At 34.5% G+C, this 17990-nt stretch overlaps 1 protein-coding gene across 1 annotated transcript; it reads left to right on the top strand.

The window, feature by feature from the left end:
- Positions 1-7969: 7969 nt before the first annotated feature.
- On the top strand, positions 7970-10379 carry LOC114173276 (protein RGF1 INDUCIBLE TRANSCRIPTION FACTOR 1-like). Its single transcript, XM_028057559.1, has 4 exons — positions 7970-8219; positions 8383-8580; positions 9007-9222; positions 9625-10379. The coding sequence occupies exons 1-4, from the start codon at positions 8157-8159 to the stop codon at positions 9856-9858; spliced, it is 711 nt and encodes a 236-aa protein (XP_027913360.1). The 5' UTR covers positions 7970-8156; the 3' UTR covers positions 9859-10379.
- The last annotated feature ends 7611 nt before the right edge of the window (positions 10380-17990 follow it).

A 17990-nucleotide genomic window follows, 5' to 3' on the forward strand; every position in this document is an offset into this window, starting at 1 on the left:
TAGACTGATTCATAGATTATGGATCAAATTCACAGTAATTTAGTAAATAAATTCATGTTTATCTTAACATAAAAATCAACTTGTAATATAAAATTTACATCCTATTTATATATTAAAATTTAATTATAATTTAAAATAGAAAAAAAGTTTCACAATAAATTAAAGTGAAACCTACGTCCAAACTTAATATATATTTTCAAGCAAAAACAATTTGAAAACCAGGTCACATATAAATTAATACAGTTTCCATTAGTAGTTGAGAACAATTATTTATAGTTAAAAATATGTAAATATATTTATGATATAAAAGTGAATTTCTCTATAAAGATTTTAGAAAAAAAAGCTATTATATTTTAAAGGATAAAATTAATTTATTCATAAGTTTATAATAAACTTTAGAAACAAAATATATATATATATATATATATATATATATATATATATTATATTGTTGGGTCTTTTGAGAGATAATCACTAGTAGAGTTGTCAATTTAGCTAAGTTCACAAGTACAAAATCCAACAAAAAAAGTCATGTGAGTCCAAGCCAACCCAGGGACTTTCCTCTTAAATATGAAAAATATATATTTTTTAAATATATTATTAAAATTTTTGTCATTGGCTCAAGGCCGACATGTCTAAGATGTCGACCCGGGTCATCTCGTTTGTCGGGCCGAGCTGGCCTATCTAGATCGTCAGGCCAATGTTTGATGTCGGGCTAGCCTGGACCATCTGGGTCATCAGGTCGTGGTTGGCCCATCTGTGTCATCAAACTGGGATCGGCCCATTTGAGTCGTCAGGTCAGGACCGACCATTTGGGTCGTCGGACCAATCCGTTTGGATCGTCAGGCCAAATTAACACCTTTAACTAAGGAGATATAACATCAATGAGACATGTTCCCAACCCACACATAGGAGATTCTCACCATCTTTAATCCAAAACCTTAAGGTGATGAGTTTATGGGTCTCTATCCTTACATGGTGCTCTACTTTCTCATTTTTACTCAACGTTGGACTTAGGCTCACACTTAGATTCTCAACAATCTCACCAATCTCACCCTCAAGTGTGAGTCCCTTGACATTGGTAGTTCCCCCTCGAGCGAAAGCATTTCCAGCCATAAGTATCCCTTACTTGTACCGTTGTTCATATTAACAAGACAAACACAAACATACTTAAACATACTTACCTGATTCACTGTCGGGAAGACTTTCTATACAAGGACTTGTCGGACCCGATCACCATATGAACCAGGCTCCATTACCAGTTGTTGGGAAGATCTCAAAATTAATAGATAAACAAGGAGAAGGAAAACTCAGATCAAATCCCTAAATAAATAATATGCAAAATAATAAAATGCATAAACAGAACGAAAGAACAGACACCAAAACTTTTAACGTGGGAAAACCTCAATATGGAGGAAAAACCCACAGGATTTCGTCCAGTAAAATCTTTTACTAATAATAATTAATGGGTACACTACAAGTTCTCTTGGAGTTTCTAAGGATCAACACCAGATCACCATTCTCTTCACCAACAAGGTGGATAAGAAATTTCAATGGGTACTTTAAATAAACAAGAGAAGGAACCACAATATATGAGATGAGGAATAAAATATTTTCTCTAAAGTAGCTTTTCTGTACAAACTTACACAGGATGGATAAACTGATTGCTCTTCTCTTTTTTTTCACTCTCTCTGATGAATACTTTTCTTTTCTCACTAGAGGTACTCACAACTTCTGTCTCTTTGTCTCTCACTTTATTTGTTCTTTTAGCAAATCTGATGCAACGGTTTGCACATTTAAATTGCATAATGGGGTGGGAGTCCATAAAAAAAGTACCTCATTTTTATTTATTTTTCTTAATTAAATCAGTGTGAATTAAATTTAGAACATGTAATCTTCTATGTGGAGGATAAGTGCAAAAAGAAACTCTATGTTGATTATTAAAAAGACAATGAAAACAAGTTTCAAGATATGTATCTTTAACATAAAGGTATCCTCAATTGTATCCACAGTGAATTTATAGGTCTTGATTCTTATATGATGATTAACTTTCTCATTTTTATTCAATGTGAGATTTAGACTCGTATTTAGATTCTCGGTATATGTTGTATGAGTTAGTTTTAATTTTTTTTATATAAAGTACTAAAAAAGTTGATACAGATCAACACGACCAAAGTTAGGAAACACATTCATTCATTTTTTTTTTCCACTTGGGTAAACTGAAATGACTGAAGAAAATATCTAAACTCCTCACTGTAACAAATATGTCTCAAGAAGTCATTTCAAATAAACAATCATGCCCAAGTGAAACAACATATTCTTCCCTTGTTCTGTTCTTCTATGTTTTCTTGCACTATATAATCTCCCATCTACCCACGCCCTGCAAGGGTACACAGTTTTGGCCAAGCAAACCAACGAAACAAAAGCGGAGGGTGTCGGAAAAAAAAAACCAGAAAAAAAAAAAGAAAAAACAAGTTCATCGTGGAGAACAAGCAATACGAAATTAATTTTCTGCGCTAGGTGTGATATTTGAAAACATCTAAGTCTCTCGTGAAACATGGGATTATGTGATGGTTACGCGTAAATATTTTAATGCTTAGAATGATTCTTCACAAATTTGTATTGAATGCTTTGAATGGCGACGAAGTCACACCCATAATTCCTTTATATTTGCATTAAGTAAGAGTATCTATTTATTTTTTAAAAGCTGTGTTCCGTTGCGTCCATTGGTGTTGTCTCAAAGTTTTTCAGTAACCAAAGAAAGGAACTGTTGGCAATTTGGGCATGGTCCACGACCCGACACCTTTGTTGAAAGCAGAATAATTTACAAATATCTTTCCTATTCCATCCCACGTAACCCCACAATTATATGAATAAAATTATATAATGTCCACCTAAACTCAATGAAGGGTGTGTATCAAAAGAGTGGTCAGTGCTTATCCACTGATTAATCGTATCAAAGATATGGTTCATAAAACAAGATATTAATTAAAGAAAGAAGAAGCACACAGAGCATGATATGGTTGGATTTGAGTCTCATCAATGCACCATTTTCATTAACATCAAATAATGGGAAGAATGATCTATATGATCATGGTTGGGATCTGTTTTTTCGGTTGTTTTATGTTTCTTCTTCATTCAATAAGCTCAACTTTTTTTCGTTTTTTTTTTTTTATAAAAGTTCTAAGTATTAATTTTACATACAAAATCTTATTATATGTTATTTATGCGGGGTACAAACGTACAAGACTAACGTTTCCACAGAGAATATAAAAGTATTAGGTGTCAAATACCTTACTTGTAAATGTTTAAATATATATAACCTGAATTGACTTTTAACAGAACAAAAATTGTAGTCACTGTGTGTCTACATCAGCACAAATAACTTCATCTAGATTTCGTTGAATTTACTTAGTTATTTTATTATGTTTGAATGAAGATATAATATCTTATACGCATTAATCATGTACAGAAATTATAACATCATCCGGTAATAATTTATAATGTGAAATGAAGTTGTTCGTTCTTGTAACAATTCTTTTAAAGGTCTTGTATATCATAAATGTAAGAAAAAACATTGGTAGAGTACATAGAAAGTAATTTCTTATAATGAGTAAAAAATGAAAATTAAGTGATTTAGAAACAGATTTTTAATGTTCCACTAGTGCAGAATTCTCATTTTACCTCGTCTTATATGCCTCGGTTGGCCAGGAACCGAAGCATATAATGGCGCGGTGGCATTTTTGCAATTAGAGCCAAGTTTTAGGTCTCGGTTCTCCAAATACCCGAAGCCAAAAAGGGGTATAGGCCCCGGTTCGCCCAAAACCGATGCCAAATAGTGGTATAGGCCTCGGTCCAGTAAGACTCGAAGCAAAAAAGTGGCTGGACGTTAGCTGTTTGGCCTCGGTCCAAGGAGACCCGGTGCCAAAAGGGGGTCTATGGCTTCGGTTCCCCTAACAACCGAAGCCATAGGGTTTATTTAGGGTTAGAATTTCGCGAACCATTTTTCTTCCCCGCGCCTGCGCCTCTGCAACTCATTCCCCTCGCTCTCTCTCTCGCGCGCTCTCTCTCTCTCTCTCCACAAAAATGGTGTCTTTGCAGCATCCCACCGCCGGTGACGCTGGTGGAGTTCACGACCGGAAGTACGCGGGGTGCGTGGCGGAAGATAAACTGCTCCACCATTGGATATGAGTTTCGTTGATGGCTTATGGGTCTCGTGTGGACACATGCAGGGAGTTTGTCATCTGAGTTGGGAGGTTCTTCCAGGGGGTTGGACGTGAACGCGCAGCCGCCGCAGGCGGAGGAGGTGGCGGCGCTGTCATCATCTCCGAACAGCGCAACTTCGTCGTTTCAAATGGATCTCTGCATATACAACAGAGGAGGGAGTTTCTACAAAAGGAACTACGAGGGTGAAGCTTATGATCAAAGGGCCTCTTCAAGAGCCAGCGATGAGGACGATAACAACGGTAGCGGCGGCGGAATCTGCCCTGGACTGAGGCTCCTATCAGTGATGATTGCGGAGATGAGGTGGTGGAGAGTGGATCGCCGCCGGAAGTGAAACTGGGTATATGGCACCGGTTTTGAAATAACCGAGGCATAAAAGTGGATATAAGGCTTCGGGTGATAACCGAGGCCAAAAGGGGTACATTTTGGCCTCGCCCCAATATGCCTCGGTTCCAGACCCGAGGCAAAATGCGAAAAATAACCGGGGCAGAAAGTCCTTACTGCACTGGTGTTCGCAATCTAACAAGGGTAATTCCATGGTAGTGATGATGACAATGTGTAAGGAACGAGGATAGGAGTTTGGTTTTGATGTTGCTTCAAATGTTTATTACTGGAGATTTTGGAGATTTTGGCCGTTAGGTTTTACTGAGAGAGTTTTATTAAGGAGATACAACACTAATAAGATCTGAGTCTAATCACATAAAATACTATACAGTTAAACAAATATGAACTTTTCACAATAATTAACTCTTTATTGTCCATTTCTTTGAAAAGAGTATCATAATCATAAATGTAAATTAGAAGATAAATACTTGAAGATCAAATTTGATGCTGTAATATGTAAGACTTCATTGGGTGATATAATTAATTTCTGTGAAGGTATTTAGTTGACCATTTTTAATAAACTTTGTTTTTTTCTTTTTAACTACTGTTTCTCAAAAATCTTAAATTTAAAATTTTAGAGAAGCCAAACTCAATACACTTAGGTCGATAATTTTATATAGTTCTTTTTAATTAAATATGTTTTACGTTTTAGTCCTTATAAATAAGATTTTGCTCTTAGTCCAAAATAAATATTTATTTTCATTCGTTCTTTATTAAAATGGGTAAGATATAATTCTTGTTCTTCAAGAAACCCTGTCTCATTTTGGTCTCTTATTTATGAAAAAAGAAATACATAAGTACAATGTTTTTAAAAAATTAAAAATATATTAATCCATAAACTATATATATTGTTGTAATAAATTTATTTTCCATGGGGTCCTTTTTTAATTCATTTTATAATTTACTTTAAAAATGAGTATTTCTTTAAACTAAAAACAAGACATTTTTTAAATCATTGGATCTGTAGAAACATTATACCAATAATTAAAAAATCCTTTGTAATCATTATTCTTTTTTTACAATTTGAGCTTTAATAATTTCCGTAGAGGCATATAATTTGTTTATAATTACACCCAATTATTGTTGGATGATGCAATGGTTGCTTTTGCTTGTAAGATTTCTTCACACACACACACACACACATATATATATATATATATATATATATATATATATATATATATATATATTTGTATTGTGTATGCAATAAAAGAACTTGTATAAGATTCACTAATGTGAGAAAAAAATAAGTGTTATTTCTTATTAATATAACCAGCAAAAACATTAGAAAATTACCTAATGGGAACTCATCTAAATCTAATCTTTACATTTATATACTGTATTAATAATGTTAAATTTGTCTTTTTATCAAGCTACTTTTATTTTTCTCAAATGAGATGATGATACGTTGTATAAAAATAGACATGTGACTCTTGCAGGATGTGATAGCGTTGAAATGCTCAAAGCTTTTATAATATATATATATATATATATATATATATATATATATATATATATATATATATATATATATATTATAAAAGAAAAAAAAGAAGGATATTGCTGAATTTTGATGGTACAGTAGTGGCGGCAGCCCCCATTAGTAATGACTTATGGTCTTCCATTCAGTCATTGATTGTTAATGGAAAATTCTTTATGCGATTGTGGACTTTTATCTAATCTACTCAAAATAAAACTCATTATGATTACACCTTTTTATCCTACACAAATACTGTGTAATCTATGGCATTCCTGCATTTTATACAGGCCAAAACAACATTTTATATTATTAAAAACACTTATTTCAATTTGTAATAACCCTCTGCTATTTTCCAAACTTTCATGCACCTTTCAACTCACAAATTCTCTGCAAAAACTAGTCATCAATTACATCTACTCTCTGCGACTTCTACTGTTACTACGCATCATTGTCACTAACAATGTTATAATCGCTGAATCACCATTTTCAAATTACCATCATAATTAAGCCAATGATTGGTACTAATTCACGTAAAAGTAAATCTTCCAGCCAGGGATAGGATCAGTTGCAGAGTGAAGGGCATAGCAGGGAGAATCTAGACTGAGTTTATGTAGCGTTGAACATTTATAAGTTAAACTTTTGGTAGAAATATGTTGAAACTTTTTATTTTAATAGAACTAAAATTAATGTACTAGAAAAATGTGAGGTATAAATGTAAATTTATAAATGTTATTAATTTTTCTGTGAGCTTCAGAGAGTGAATTTATTCAACAAAAGATATCCATACTTCTTGAAATTGACTCTATTAATGGTACATCCTATTTGGTAAACTTTAAAAATGTCATCGAGCACATAAAAATAATAGGAAAGAAACGAAAGTTTCTCACCGCAAAGGAATACAAAAGAAAACCTACATCTGCAAATATCCGAACACGATATAATATTTGGTTCGTGAAGAGTACGTAGACATTGCATACTGAAAAACATTAGTTAAAAGGAAAACTCTCTTTACCTAAAAAACGGGACAGAAACATTTCCATTTTCTTTGTTGAAACAACATATGTGTCTAGAAATTGTAGTTTCCCATCTTGGAATGCTACTATCATGATCTCTTATTAAACTCTAATTAAGGATGGCCAACCAAGACCTAACCCACATGATTAGGGCCAACCTGATGCTTACACTTCAGTTCCTAATATTAATTATTAGCTTTCGCATATAAATTCACCGGTTTCTTTAACTTCTTAGCTTATTTATATGTACAATGCATATATATATATATATATATATATATATATATATATATATATATATATATATATATATATATTTTAATGTAACATCCTATTTCCAAACAAGGTTATGTTGGTTAAGGACCTGATTAATTTATCAACATTTTACAGTGAGAAACGAAGAATTGTTGAGGCTATTTAGCTTGTATACGCGTAGTAGGGACAAGACAAGACCCAATATAGGTAGTACAATTTCTGGTCAACAATTGCAAGATATTTCATATTAATAGCCAATGCAAGTTGGATTAGGACAAGTACCTGAGCAGCCCTGAAAAAAATATCAAATGTTTTACCATATATATACTAAGAAGTTTAATAAATTATTTTGTTAATAATAGAATGGGACGAAACAAGCGTGGCACAGTGAAAAAAAAATGTTTTAATCGCGAAATAAATAAAGGTAGGAGAGTGATTAAAGAAAATGATAAGATGAGAGAGAGGGTTGTGAAAATGAGATGTTAATATTTAATGAAGATTAAAAAGGAAAGAAGGAGGTGGGTTCCTTACGCCCAACGCATCTTGGTGGTTCGGGTTCGGAGCTAGGTTTGGGTGAAGACTTTGTGCGGATAAGAACGACCCCTACCCTCACTCGTTTTCTCTCTCTCTCTAAAACGCCATCATCTACCGCTTCCAAGTCCTACAAGAACCCATTCCCTCCCTCATAGCCCCCACTCTTCTCCACTTCTCAAACTTCAAACTTCATCACTCTTTCTCTCCACTCTTCCCTCAAAAACACAAATCACATTCACTCCAAACAACCTCTCCCTCCGACCACCATGGCAATTGAAAACCACGACACCGCTGTCAGAGAAATCAAGCCCAAGAACAGGAGAATCATGGTAAACGACCATACTAGATTCTTTCAATCCACTTCCTCTTCACGGGTCTAGCTAATCTTGTTTTCTGGGTTTTTGGGGTAGATGCATTGGGATTCTGTGTTTTGTTTTGTTCTTATTCGGGGGTGATTAAAGTAAAGTTTTTGGTTTTGATTATTTTGAACAGGGTGCTGGAGGCCCTGATGATGAGGACAATAGGTGGCCACCGTGGTTGAAGCCACTGCTCAAAGAGAGCTTCTTTGTTCAATGCAAGTTACATGCTGATTCTCACAAGAGTGAATGCAACATGTATTGCTTGGACTGTATGAACGGCCCACTCTGCTCTCTCTGCCTCGCCCACCACAAGGATCACCGTGCAATCCAGGTTTGTCACACCATTCATCATTTTTTTTTCTTCAAGTTTTGCACAAAAAGTTTGTATCTGACACATTTTTGTTCAGGTCTCACACAGTCATTGTTTATCAAAATCACCCCTTTTCCTTTTATGGGGATACTTAGATACTTTTCCAATTTTTTCTAGATTTTTGGCTAAAAGTCCCACCTTTCCTTCCTTGCAAACATTTCGAACTATCATTAATTGGTTTCTATTTTCAATTTCTGTTCCCAATTGTCCCTCGTCCAACCGTTTCCTGCATTTACCAACTCCTAGAATGGTGTGAAAGTAACCACACGATGGAAGAAAGAATGTCAGCTTTTGGTGATTTTGAGTTATTCTCAACGCGTGTGGTGTGTCTCACGTTTAACCATTGTCTTCTGATGTTTTTTCTTTTTTCCTGTTAACTGTTGACAGATTAGGAGGTCCTCCTACCATGATGTGATCAGGGTTTCTGAGATTCAGAAGGTGTTGGACATCACTGGTGTCCAAACCTACATTATCAACAGCGCAAGGGTGGTGTTTTTGAACGAGAGGCCTCAGCCAAGGCCAGGAAAAGGGGTCACAAACACATGTGAAGTCTGCGAGCGAAGCCTTCTTGATTCTTACCGCTTCTGTTCTCTTGGTTGCAAGGTATTCATATTACCTACCACCAATGTCTTTCATTCCTTGTTTAAGCTTCTGACTAAGGAATTTTGCAAAAAAGAAAAAAAAAGGCAAACTGGGAAAATTTGGACTTTGCTTTGCTTTCTTTTCAAAGGGAGCATAGAACACTTTTTAGTTGAAACGAGTTGACTTTTTATCACAGCCATGAAAATGGGTACCCTTTGGTTCACGGGACTCTTGGATCCTTCAATTTATACTTTTGCCTTAATTTTCTCAGAGCATTAATCAACCACCCGCGTTTGAAATCTTGGGATTTGAATGTTGACTTTTAACCTTTAATTAGTCTATAACTCTAATGTCCTCAACAACCTTAATTTTCATGGTCTGTATTAAATTTTTTTCATTAATCAATGTGAATATGGATTGCAGATTGTTGGAACATCTAAGAACCAACAGAAGAAGAAGAAGCAGTCAACGGCAATGTCATCAGATTCTGAGGATTCATACAGCAGCAACAGCGTCCATGGCCTGCAGAAAAACTGCAAAGTTCAGAGCTTCACACCCTCCACACCACCTCCAACTTCGGTTAATTACAGAACTGCCAAGAGAAGAAAGGGAATACCGCACCGAGCCCCAATGGGGGGACTAATCATAGAGTACTAGATAGTGGGTATTTTGAGGTTATTTGCTATAATGCCCTTGGATATAAGTATAATGCTAATGCAAGTGTTTCGACGAGGTTTCACCGTTCCAATACTCGAGCTTTTCTAGGCCAGTATCGGAACTGTCACCTTCTGTTCTTTAATGTTTCCTGTAGCAGTTTCTAGCGTCTTGTATATATTTATATATATAAAGTCCAATAGAACTGGAAAAGGCTGAAGAAGAAGTAGTGAAAATAAGACACCTGTGAAATAGTTGATGGTGCAGTGATCAAAACAATGGCGTGTAGCAAAATAATAGGCAAGGCTCTTTTCGACCTAGCTAAGATGATGATAAGGACTTATAGGTTTGGTTTCTAAGGTAATTATACCTAAGTTTTGGGGTAGAGGATGTACATAGTGGCTAAGTGAGTTGGGCATGAGGACAAATGAAATGATGATGACAATGTACTTCTTGGAAAATAGGTGGTATGTCTAAATTATATGAGAATATCACAATAAAGATATATATTATTGCAAATGAAATACTCTTCTCTTTTTTTTTTCATTTCGTTTATTTTGAAAAAGAAAATTATAATTTCCCAGTGTTATAATGTAACCTTTGGCTAGTGGCGGTGAATGGTGGTAGTGGCGAAGGTAATACAAGCTTCCAAGGAGGTGGGTCCACTGCAGCCGGCTTAAATGGGGCGGGTTCGTCAGCGTTTACACGTGTCAAACGTTCATTGGGATTTCTGAAAGCCAAGTTGTATTGGTTCTCGAAAACGGAGAATTGGTCAGCCGCCTCTATTAAAAAGAAAAACGATTATTCTATGGGCGGTTCCCTAGTCTTGGATCTGACGGATGACATTGAGCACCATTGACGGCTGCGATCTCTTGATCTTCTCTCAATCATGGGGTAGATTCCCCCACGCTGAAATCGTAGGGCTTGGAGTGTTTGATCCAACTTTTGTTTAGTGGGCGTGTAAAATGAACGCATTATTATTATCAGCTAAAGCATAGATGGGGTTTGTCGTAAACAGAAGAGATTAGTGAGACTTATTGGGGACTTTCTTAGCTCGGCAATTTGTTGATGGGTCTAATCATGAGATGATAAAGTTACAGCTATTAGTGGAGTCATTCTAAACGTGTTTTTTTACCTCAAGGACTTCGATTCTACTCCCACTGAACTAAAACATTTATGTTAAACTTCCTGAATTTGGAAAAGATATGTGTTATCCCCTGCAAAGAGAAACAAACTAATCGCGGTTTTAATTGTTCTAACGTGAAATGTTTCCTGATGGAGAATGCCTAAGATTTTAAGGAAACTGTTTTGACTTTTCATTGTTCAGCTAATGTTTCTTAGAGTGTAAGATTTTAGATTCTCACCAAGTCCGTTTTACAAAAAGTTAAAGTAATAAATGATAGCTTCAATTAGTTAAAATGGACTGTTGTGTTTCTCCATTCTCTCAGATCAACTTTTTAACTTCATGTTGTTCCCATGTTTAAAAAAGAAATGCAAAATGTGATGATAAGCAGTTTTATTACCAGGTCATTTAAGTCAATAAATAATTAAAAATATTTATTTTTAAAAGGTAAAATAATATATGAAACTATTTTTATTTCGAAAATTTGAGAAATAAGAGATTTCCCAATCTCTATCCCCAACAGGTGAAGGCCGTTAAGTGTCTTGTCATGCGTTCGTTTTTTTCTTCCGATTTCCTTGTACATGTTTTACCGTCTAATGTGTCATTAATTAAAATTTATTAGCGGGTTATTAACTTTATTGCTTTAGACCGACTTTGGCATGCTTTTAGTCTCACGTGCGCGCTACCGTCACACGTTTAACGTGGAGAAATGCCTGTTCAACACGTTACTTTTTACTACTTCCGTGTCTCGCTTTTTCTTATCTTCTTTTCTAATTACTACCGTCTACACGGAAATTATTCCTCCACGTATTATGCTATACCCTACCACACCTCGTCCTATGTCGACATTACATATCTTATTTTTCAATTTTTATTTTCTATTCAAATAGGTTTTTGATAAAAAAAAAAAAAATCAACCCGGTGTTTGTAAAAGCAACGGGGTTCTTAAAATATTTGAGATTAACAAAAACTATTTAATTACGGCTCATAATGCGGGAAAGTGCATGCTTGACTAAAAGATTGGGATTATTAAAGGAAGGAAAATGTTTGATTCACAGAAAATGATGATCGAAGGGATAACAAGGAGTTGAAAAGAAGAAAGTAACTTTTGTTTTAGGTAATCCGGCATAGCCGAGGAGGTGATACATGTGTAGATTCTTTGATGGTCCAATTGTGACACGTGGGTGGTGCTTGCATTTCTTTAATTACAGAAATTTTTCATGGGGGTTGAAGATGATGGATTTAGAAGTTTGAGAAGGGTGGTGGTGCATGACCCGTGGCTTGACGTGTACGGGGCAAAAGTTTGATGATGAAGTTGTGGTTATGGGTGAAAGAGTGTGACACGCGGCAAAGAATCTTCCAGGTAATCAACCCACAACCATCCAACGCATCGCTACCTACGTACTACTCTACGCTAGAACATTCTCCCACTTTTTAAAACTAAATTACATTTTACTATGAAATGTAGAATTAATTAATCCAACATTTTTTTTAGTACAAGAAAAAGGCTAAAAAGGTTTGTTTCTAATCAGCATGGGGTTTTCATTTCAACAGGTGGGTTTGATTTGACTAGGGGGGTAAAGGAACATTATTAACCCTAACGAACGCCGTTGTTTGTTTGTACCGGTTAACTCGTGAAGTGATTCGGTGAATGCGAATGTCAAAAATGAAACAGGATTAGGTAAGAGGGGAGGCAACAAAACCATGTTACAGAGGCGAATCCTAACTAAAAACGTCCCCGGAGTAGGGTTACATCATATGTCAGTTCAATTTTTCTTCCCACTAATTAAGTTAATACGAGACAAAGCTTACACAGAGGATTCCCCACATCAATAATAGAAAAAGGTATTATCTTGAATTAGGTGAGCCTCTTTAGTCTTTGCTAAAGTTTCTTCCGTGTGATTTAAGCCTTCATATCCTTATTTCATTTCAACTCTCGTCACTGATGTTAACCGCTTTACTCTTATAAATTAAATGGCCTGTAAATGGAAAGTGGCTAATGCACCGGCAATTCAACAAGCTTCAGTTTTTTCTATTCATCAAGATGCAGTCACCCTAATTAAGTAAACGTATGTGCCATCATACCTCTTTGGGACAAATAACCAAGTTGCAGTGTAGCTTAATATGGTTACGATTTATGATGGCAGACTTGAGACCAATTCTTGAGAGAGTTATTAACTGATTAAAAATACTCTTTAATTATTCTTAGTATATATATTATGACAGGAAAAGGGTACTTAGTGACAGAAATATATTCATTCATAATGCGCCACAAACCCTAAGCAAAAAAGCATTTAAATTATTTATTTCACTTTATTGGGGCATCTAAAGTGGTTTATAGAGGCAATAGTGTGATGCAAGTGGTTTATGATGCAAGTTGTTTAAGTATTTTCTGCGGGATGCATGGTGGTGGCTGCCATGTAAGAGCACATTATTAGAGTGTGAAAGTGGTGGTAATATATGTGCATCTAACTCACCTCCTTCTACTTTTCCTAGTGTAGATTAGCTTCTTTCTTTTCATGACTCGCTCATAACCCGATTTTTTCTCCCAAAATGTTCCCCAACTTTACGTAACTTTTTCACAACTCTCTCTGAACTTTAAACTCCGTTTTCTTTTCTCCTTCTTTAACTGAAAAAGACTTTATATTTATAATTCGGGAATAGGAACTCTAATTTTCTACATCATTGAATTCTCATCAAATGTACACCTTTTGCTGAAAGAGAGTCATAAAACCTTGTTTTTCCGTAGCTTCAGGTGATTGTGGTCCCACTTAATGAAATTTTTTAACCCATGATGTCACTTATCTACTTGCCCTTAGAATAGGATCATGATTTATAGCTAAAGCAAAAGATGGCCTCTTTCATGGCCTCCCCCATCCACATCATACAAATTATCCATCTTTTATTCCCTATTCATACATACATACACATATACATATATTTATATATATATTCTGAAAAATGATATCGTTATACTCGAGGGGATGCATGCATCGTGCACGTGGCTGTTTACTATAGCAATTAATTAAATGTTGAGTGATTCAAAACTTGGCAGTGACACAATGATCTGATCCATCAGAATCTATATTTTTATTTAAGATAATAAGAAAAGACGGAACCATGGGTTGAACTATGGTTACCTTTGAGTGCCACGGCTTCTTAATTTGCGTTTGATTGAAAGGGTTTAAAGGGAAAGAGGAGAGACAGATGATGACCTTGCCTCACACCATTATTTGCTATTAGACAAGTGATAGTAACCACGTTATTTTCTACTATTGGAACTATTCAATTTCTTTCTAAATTTTCTCCATCTGTACGAATAAAACGTAACACACAGAAATAATGTCCCATACTTTGGTGCTATCTGAAGCACACACATCAACTGAGAAAAGAAATATATCCTTGGCACGTTAAGCCTTTGAACATGTTTCAATTACTCATGCAAACAAGTGTCTACAGACACTCCTTCAGTATGATGCATTTGCATATCTATCATGATTTCTTTCTAAAGAAAATGTTTGTTGCTAAAATTAAATCTTGTGCAGTATACGTGGAATCATCTCTCTGTTGCAGCTGGATATATATATTGTCTTCTGGGGCTGTGATAGAGTCACTTCTTTGTGGTATAATGAATTAAAAATTGGCACAAAGTCATGTCCATTTATTCCTTTTGAAGTCGAAGGGAGTTAGGTCATGTCTTAAAGTCAACTCATTCATTGAATGGTTTTTTTATTGACATGCAGCATTGATATTTTACTTGTTCCTATGGTGCTCAGATTCCAATTATGGCATTTTGGGGTTCAGTTACTGAATCAGACTTCAAAATGGAGTTAATGAAGTCAGGGCTTAGGATTTACTAGTACACAACAGTTGGCCAAACTGGACTTGTAGATCACATGCTTTTAGGTGGAAAACTAGTAATCATAGGCTTGCTTTCGAGTTTTTTTCATGAGAGGGTTAAAAAAATTCTCCACCTTCATCTCTGTTCTTTCAAATGGTTTCAGAACAATATTAATTGGGGCGTAAAATTCAAGGTAGTTGTTGGGTTAGTGACGAAGAAAAAACAAATTCTAAAAGCAATGATGCCAACCCACTCGGTCACACACACATTTCTAGGTTTCAGAAAAATAATTCAAGCACCATTTCATTTCACTCCCGCTGTAGTTAATTTTAGTTACCACAGTGGAAAATATCTTATTTGCAACAAAATTTCTCCTGGATCGAACACACCCCTTCATCATGTTCACTGCAATTTTCTTTCATTCATCATTTTATTAATTTGTTGAGATTCTAAAAAACTGATTAGACTAATCTCTCCCAATTAAGAAGAGATGGGTTGTTATAGCATTGGTGGAAAATAGATTAACTTAAGGAAATGAATAGTATGAAGGTATGAATGTGTTGGTGTAGCAAGCGTGCAAGGCAGACAGAAACCATAAATGCTTATATAGGACCACCTAGAGTAGGCTTTTTGTTTGGGCACTAACACCCAACCACTCAAAAACACACGCTTCAATTCTGAAAGGGCCACTTCATGGAACTCTCCTTCCAATTTTCAACCATCCCCATACTCTAACAAATACTTCATCTCATTAACATAGACTCAGTTTATAATCTAATGGGTTGAAAATAAATAGTTTAAGAATTGTTAAAGAATTGAATTTGAAGTGATAGAATCCTTAGAATTTGAAGTTTGTGTTGGTGGGACAGAGTTGTGATGTAAAGGGATCGACGTATCTATCTTGAGTGTATGGGATGAATGGGCAAATGGTGACTTTGTCTGACACGCGCAGAATGGGTGGAAATTTCTGAAATTCTCATTCTTATATGTCACAAATCTCAAATACTCGCTTCCTTCCTTTTACTCTCCTTTTGCCCATTTCTTGCGTTTGCTCTACCAAACATCCTATCATAATTCTAGTGAAGAATGATACTTCAAATTAAGTGAAAAAGTTTTTTAATCATAGAAATGGTGTACAACAAAGACATTTATGTTGGAAAAAATAAATTGTCTTTGTCCCGAGAATCACCCTATTAATAAAGAAATAGATAAATACAAAGACACACATAAATATAATTTAGAAACTCCAAAATCAAAAAAAAATTGTCTAAAAACAACCAAAGAATAACATGTCCTTTGATCTCAAATACACTCACAATCTTCAAAGTAAAAATTTAATTTAATTCAAACCTCACAACACTCTATTATAAAAATATAAGAAAAAAAAAGTTAAATACAAACTTAAGATGTCTTTGATAGAATAAGAAATACTATAAACCTAGAGTCCATTATATAGTCACCAACACTCACATTCTAGCTTATCCAAGATGAGAAGGAACTTTTCAAGACATTATTTTTATCAATTCAATAATTTTCTTTTTATGTTATAAATTGTTGTTGTTGTGATTGTTATTATCATTATTGTTGAGAACTTTGATAGTATGCGTATGTATTTGTACAAAATTATTTTCAAGGATAAGATAGAGTAAAATAAGGTTATTTAACTAGGTTGAATATGCTATAACCTTCGATGATTTTCTTAAAGTAAACCTTAGCTTTTAGGAATCAAAAATTAAATGACAAAATCATTTTGTTTAAAAAATAATAAACATATATTTAATTCAATTAAAATTAAAGTGAAGCAAAATTATCATATTTTATTAATTCATTGTCTTAATTTAAACTGTTTTTAGTTCTTCCTATTTCTAGACAAGTGCACACATTGGGTTTTAACCCACATCTCAAACACTTCCAAGCCCAAGTGTAATCCAGCCCATGATATGGGAAGTGCTAAAATAAATTAAGTGGCCCAATTTAACTGAACTAAATGGATAACTGTTCAAAATTGTTAACTGAACTAAATGGATAACTGCTAGCCACACAAATGACCAAATATTGGTAGTTGGCCACATAAGTAACGGTGACAAAATAGGTTAGATCTGACGAACAAGTCCGAAATAAAAAAACGTGCCGAATCATGACACTACGCTTTATTAAGAAATTTTTTCATATTAAAAAATACTTTAGATTTAATTTAACTTTACAAAAATCAACACCTTATGTACATATTATAATTTGATGATATATGTAATTGAGGGAGATCTTGGTTCATTGTTGTTTTCTACTTTTTTATTGCAGGTATATATCAAAATTGCCCAGGCTAAGATGATGTGTTAGATGTATTGATATACAAATTTGGACCTGTTTTATGTTCTATAAACTATTTTTATTCCGATTTTTTTTCTGCGATTCTGTAAATTATCTGATCTAATGCACCGCTACATCTTAGATCTTTTACAGAGCAGCAAATTTTTTTTTTTTTTCTGAAGAGCACTTAAGACGAACCTGGAGTTTAGTATTTAACTGAAAAAAAAAAATCAGGGCTTTTCATAGTTTCTTGGCATAGTGATGATTTAATATCATTTTATAACATTTTAATGAAGTGACAATTTCTGACTGGATGTGCCTGATAACTGACCTTGTTGACTAAAGATGAGAGAATTTCTTTTGTATAGAAGCAAAGAAACATCTAAAGGGGGTTTTTTATACTAAAGTGAGTTGATGCAATTAATAATATCAATGAATTCATTTTTTACACAACAAAACTATTTATTACAAAGAGATTGCCATGCTATACAAGATAGAGCAACTAAAATAGAATATAACCCGACCCAATCCAATCTAACCCATGAATTTGAGTAAGGTCGGATTAAAAGAAATTGTAAATTTTGATATGGATAGAAAATAAATTCAATTTATTAAGAATCTAATTTATCTATGTTGTGGATGAGATGGATTGAGTCACCAATCCACCCAATTATAAATATTAAATATTAAATATTTAAATTTAATATTTAAAAGACACAGACTCCAAAACCTAAATGTTTTCTCTCTCTACTTATTCTCAGCGATTCGAATGAAAGCTCATCTCCTCTCCTTTGTAGGCTCTTCTCCTTTTCTTGATAGCTTTTGTTCCGAGTCTCAGACTGATGACCGTGCTCCTACATAGGC

This window comes from Vigna unguiculata, chromosome 2 (genome assembly GCF_037176805.1).
Source record: "Vigna unguiculata cultivar grain cowpea cultivar isolate G323 ecotype 2 chromosome 2, ASM3717680v1, whole genome shotgun sequence".
NCBI lineage: Eukaryota > Viridiplantae > Streptophyta > Magnoliopsida > Fabales > Fabaceae > Vigna > Vigna unguiculata.

Coding starts and splice junctions, on each gene's coding strand:
- LOC114173276 (XM_028057559.1), top strand. CDS start 8,157: ATGGCAATTGAAAACCACGACACCGCTGTCAGAGAAATCAAGCCCAAG. Junction 8,581..9,006: donor AGGATCACCGTGCAATCCAG/GTTTGTCACACC, acceptor AACTGTTGACAG/ATTAGGAGGTCCTCCTACCA. Junction 9,223..9,624: donor TCTGTTCTCTTGGTTGCAAG/GTATTCATATTA, acceptor TATGGATTGCAG/ATTGTTGGAACATCTAAGAA.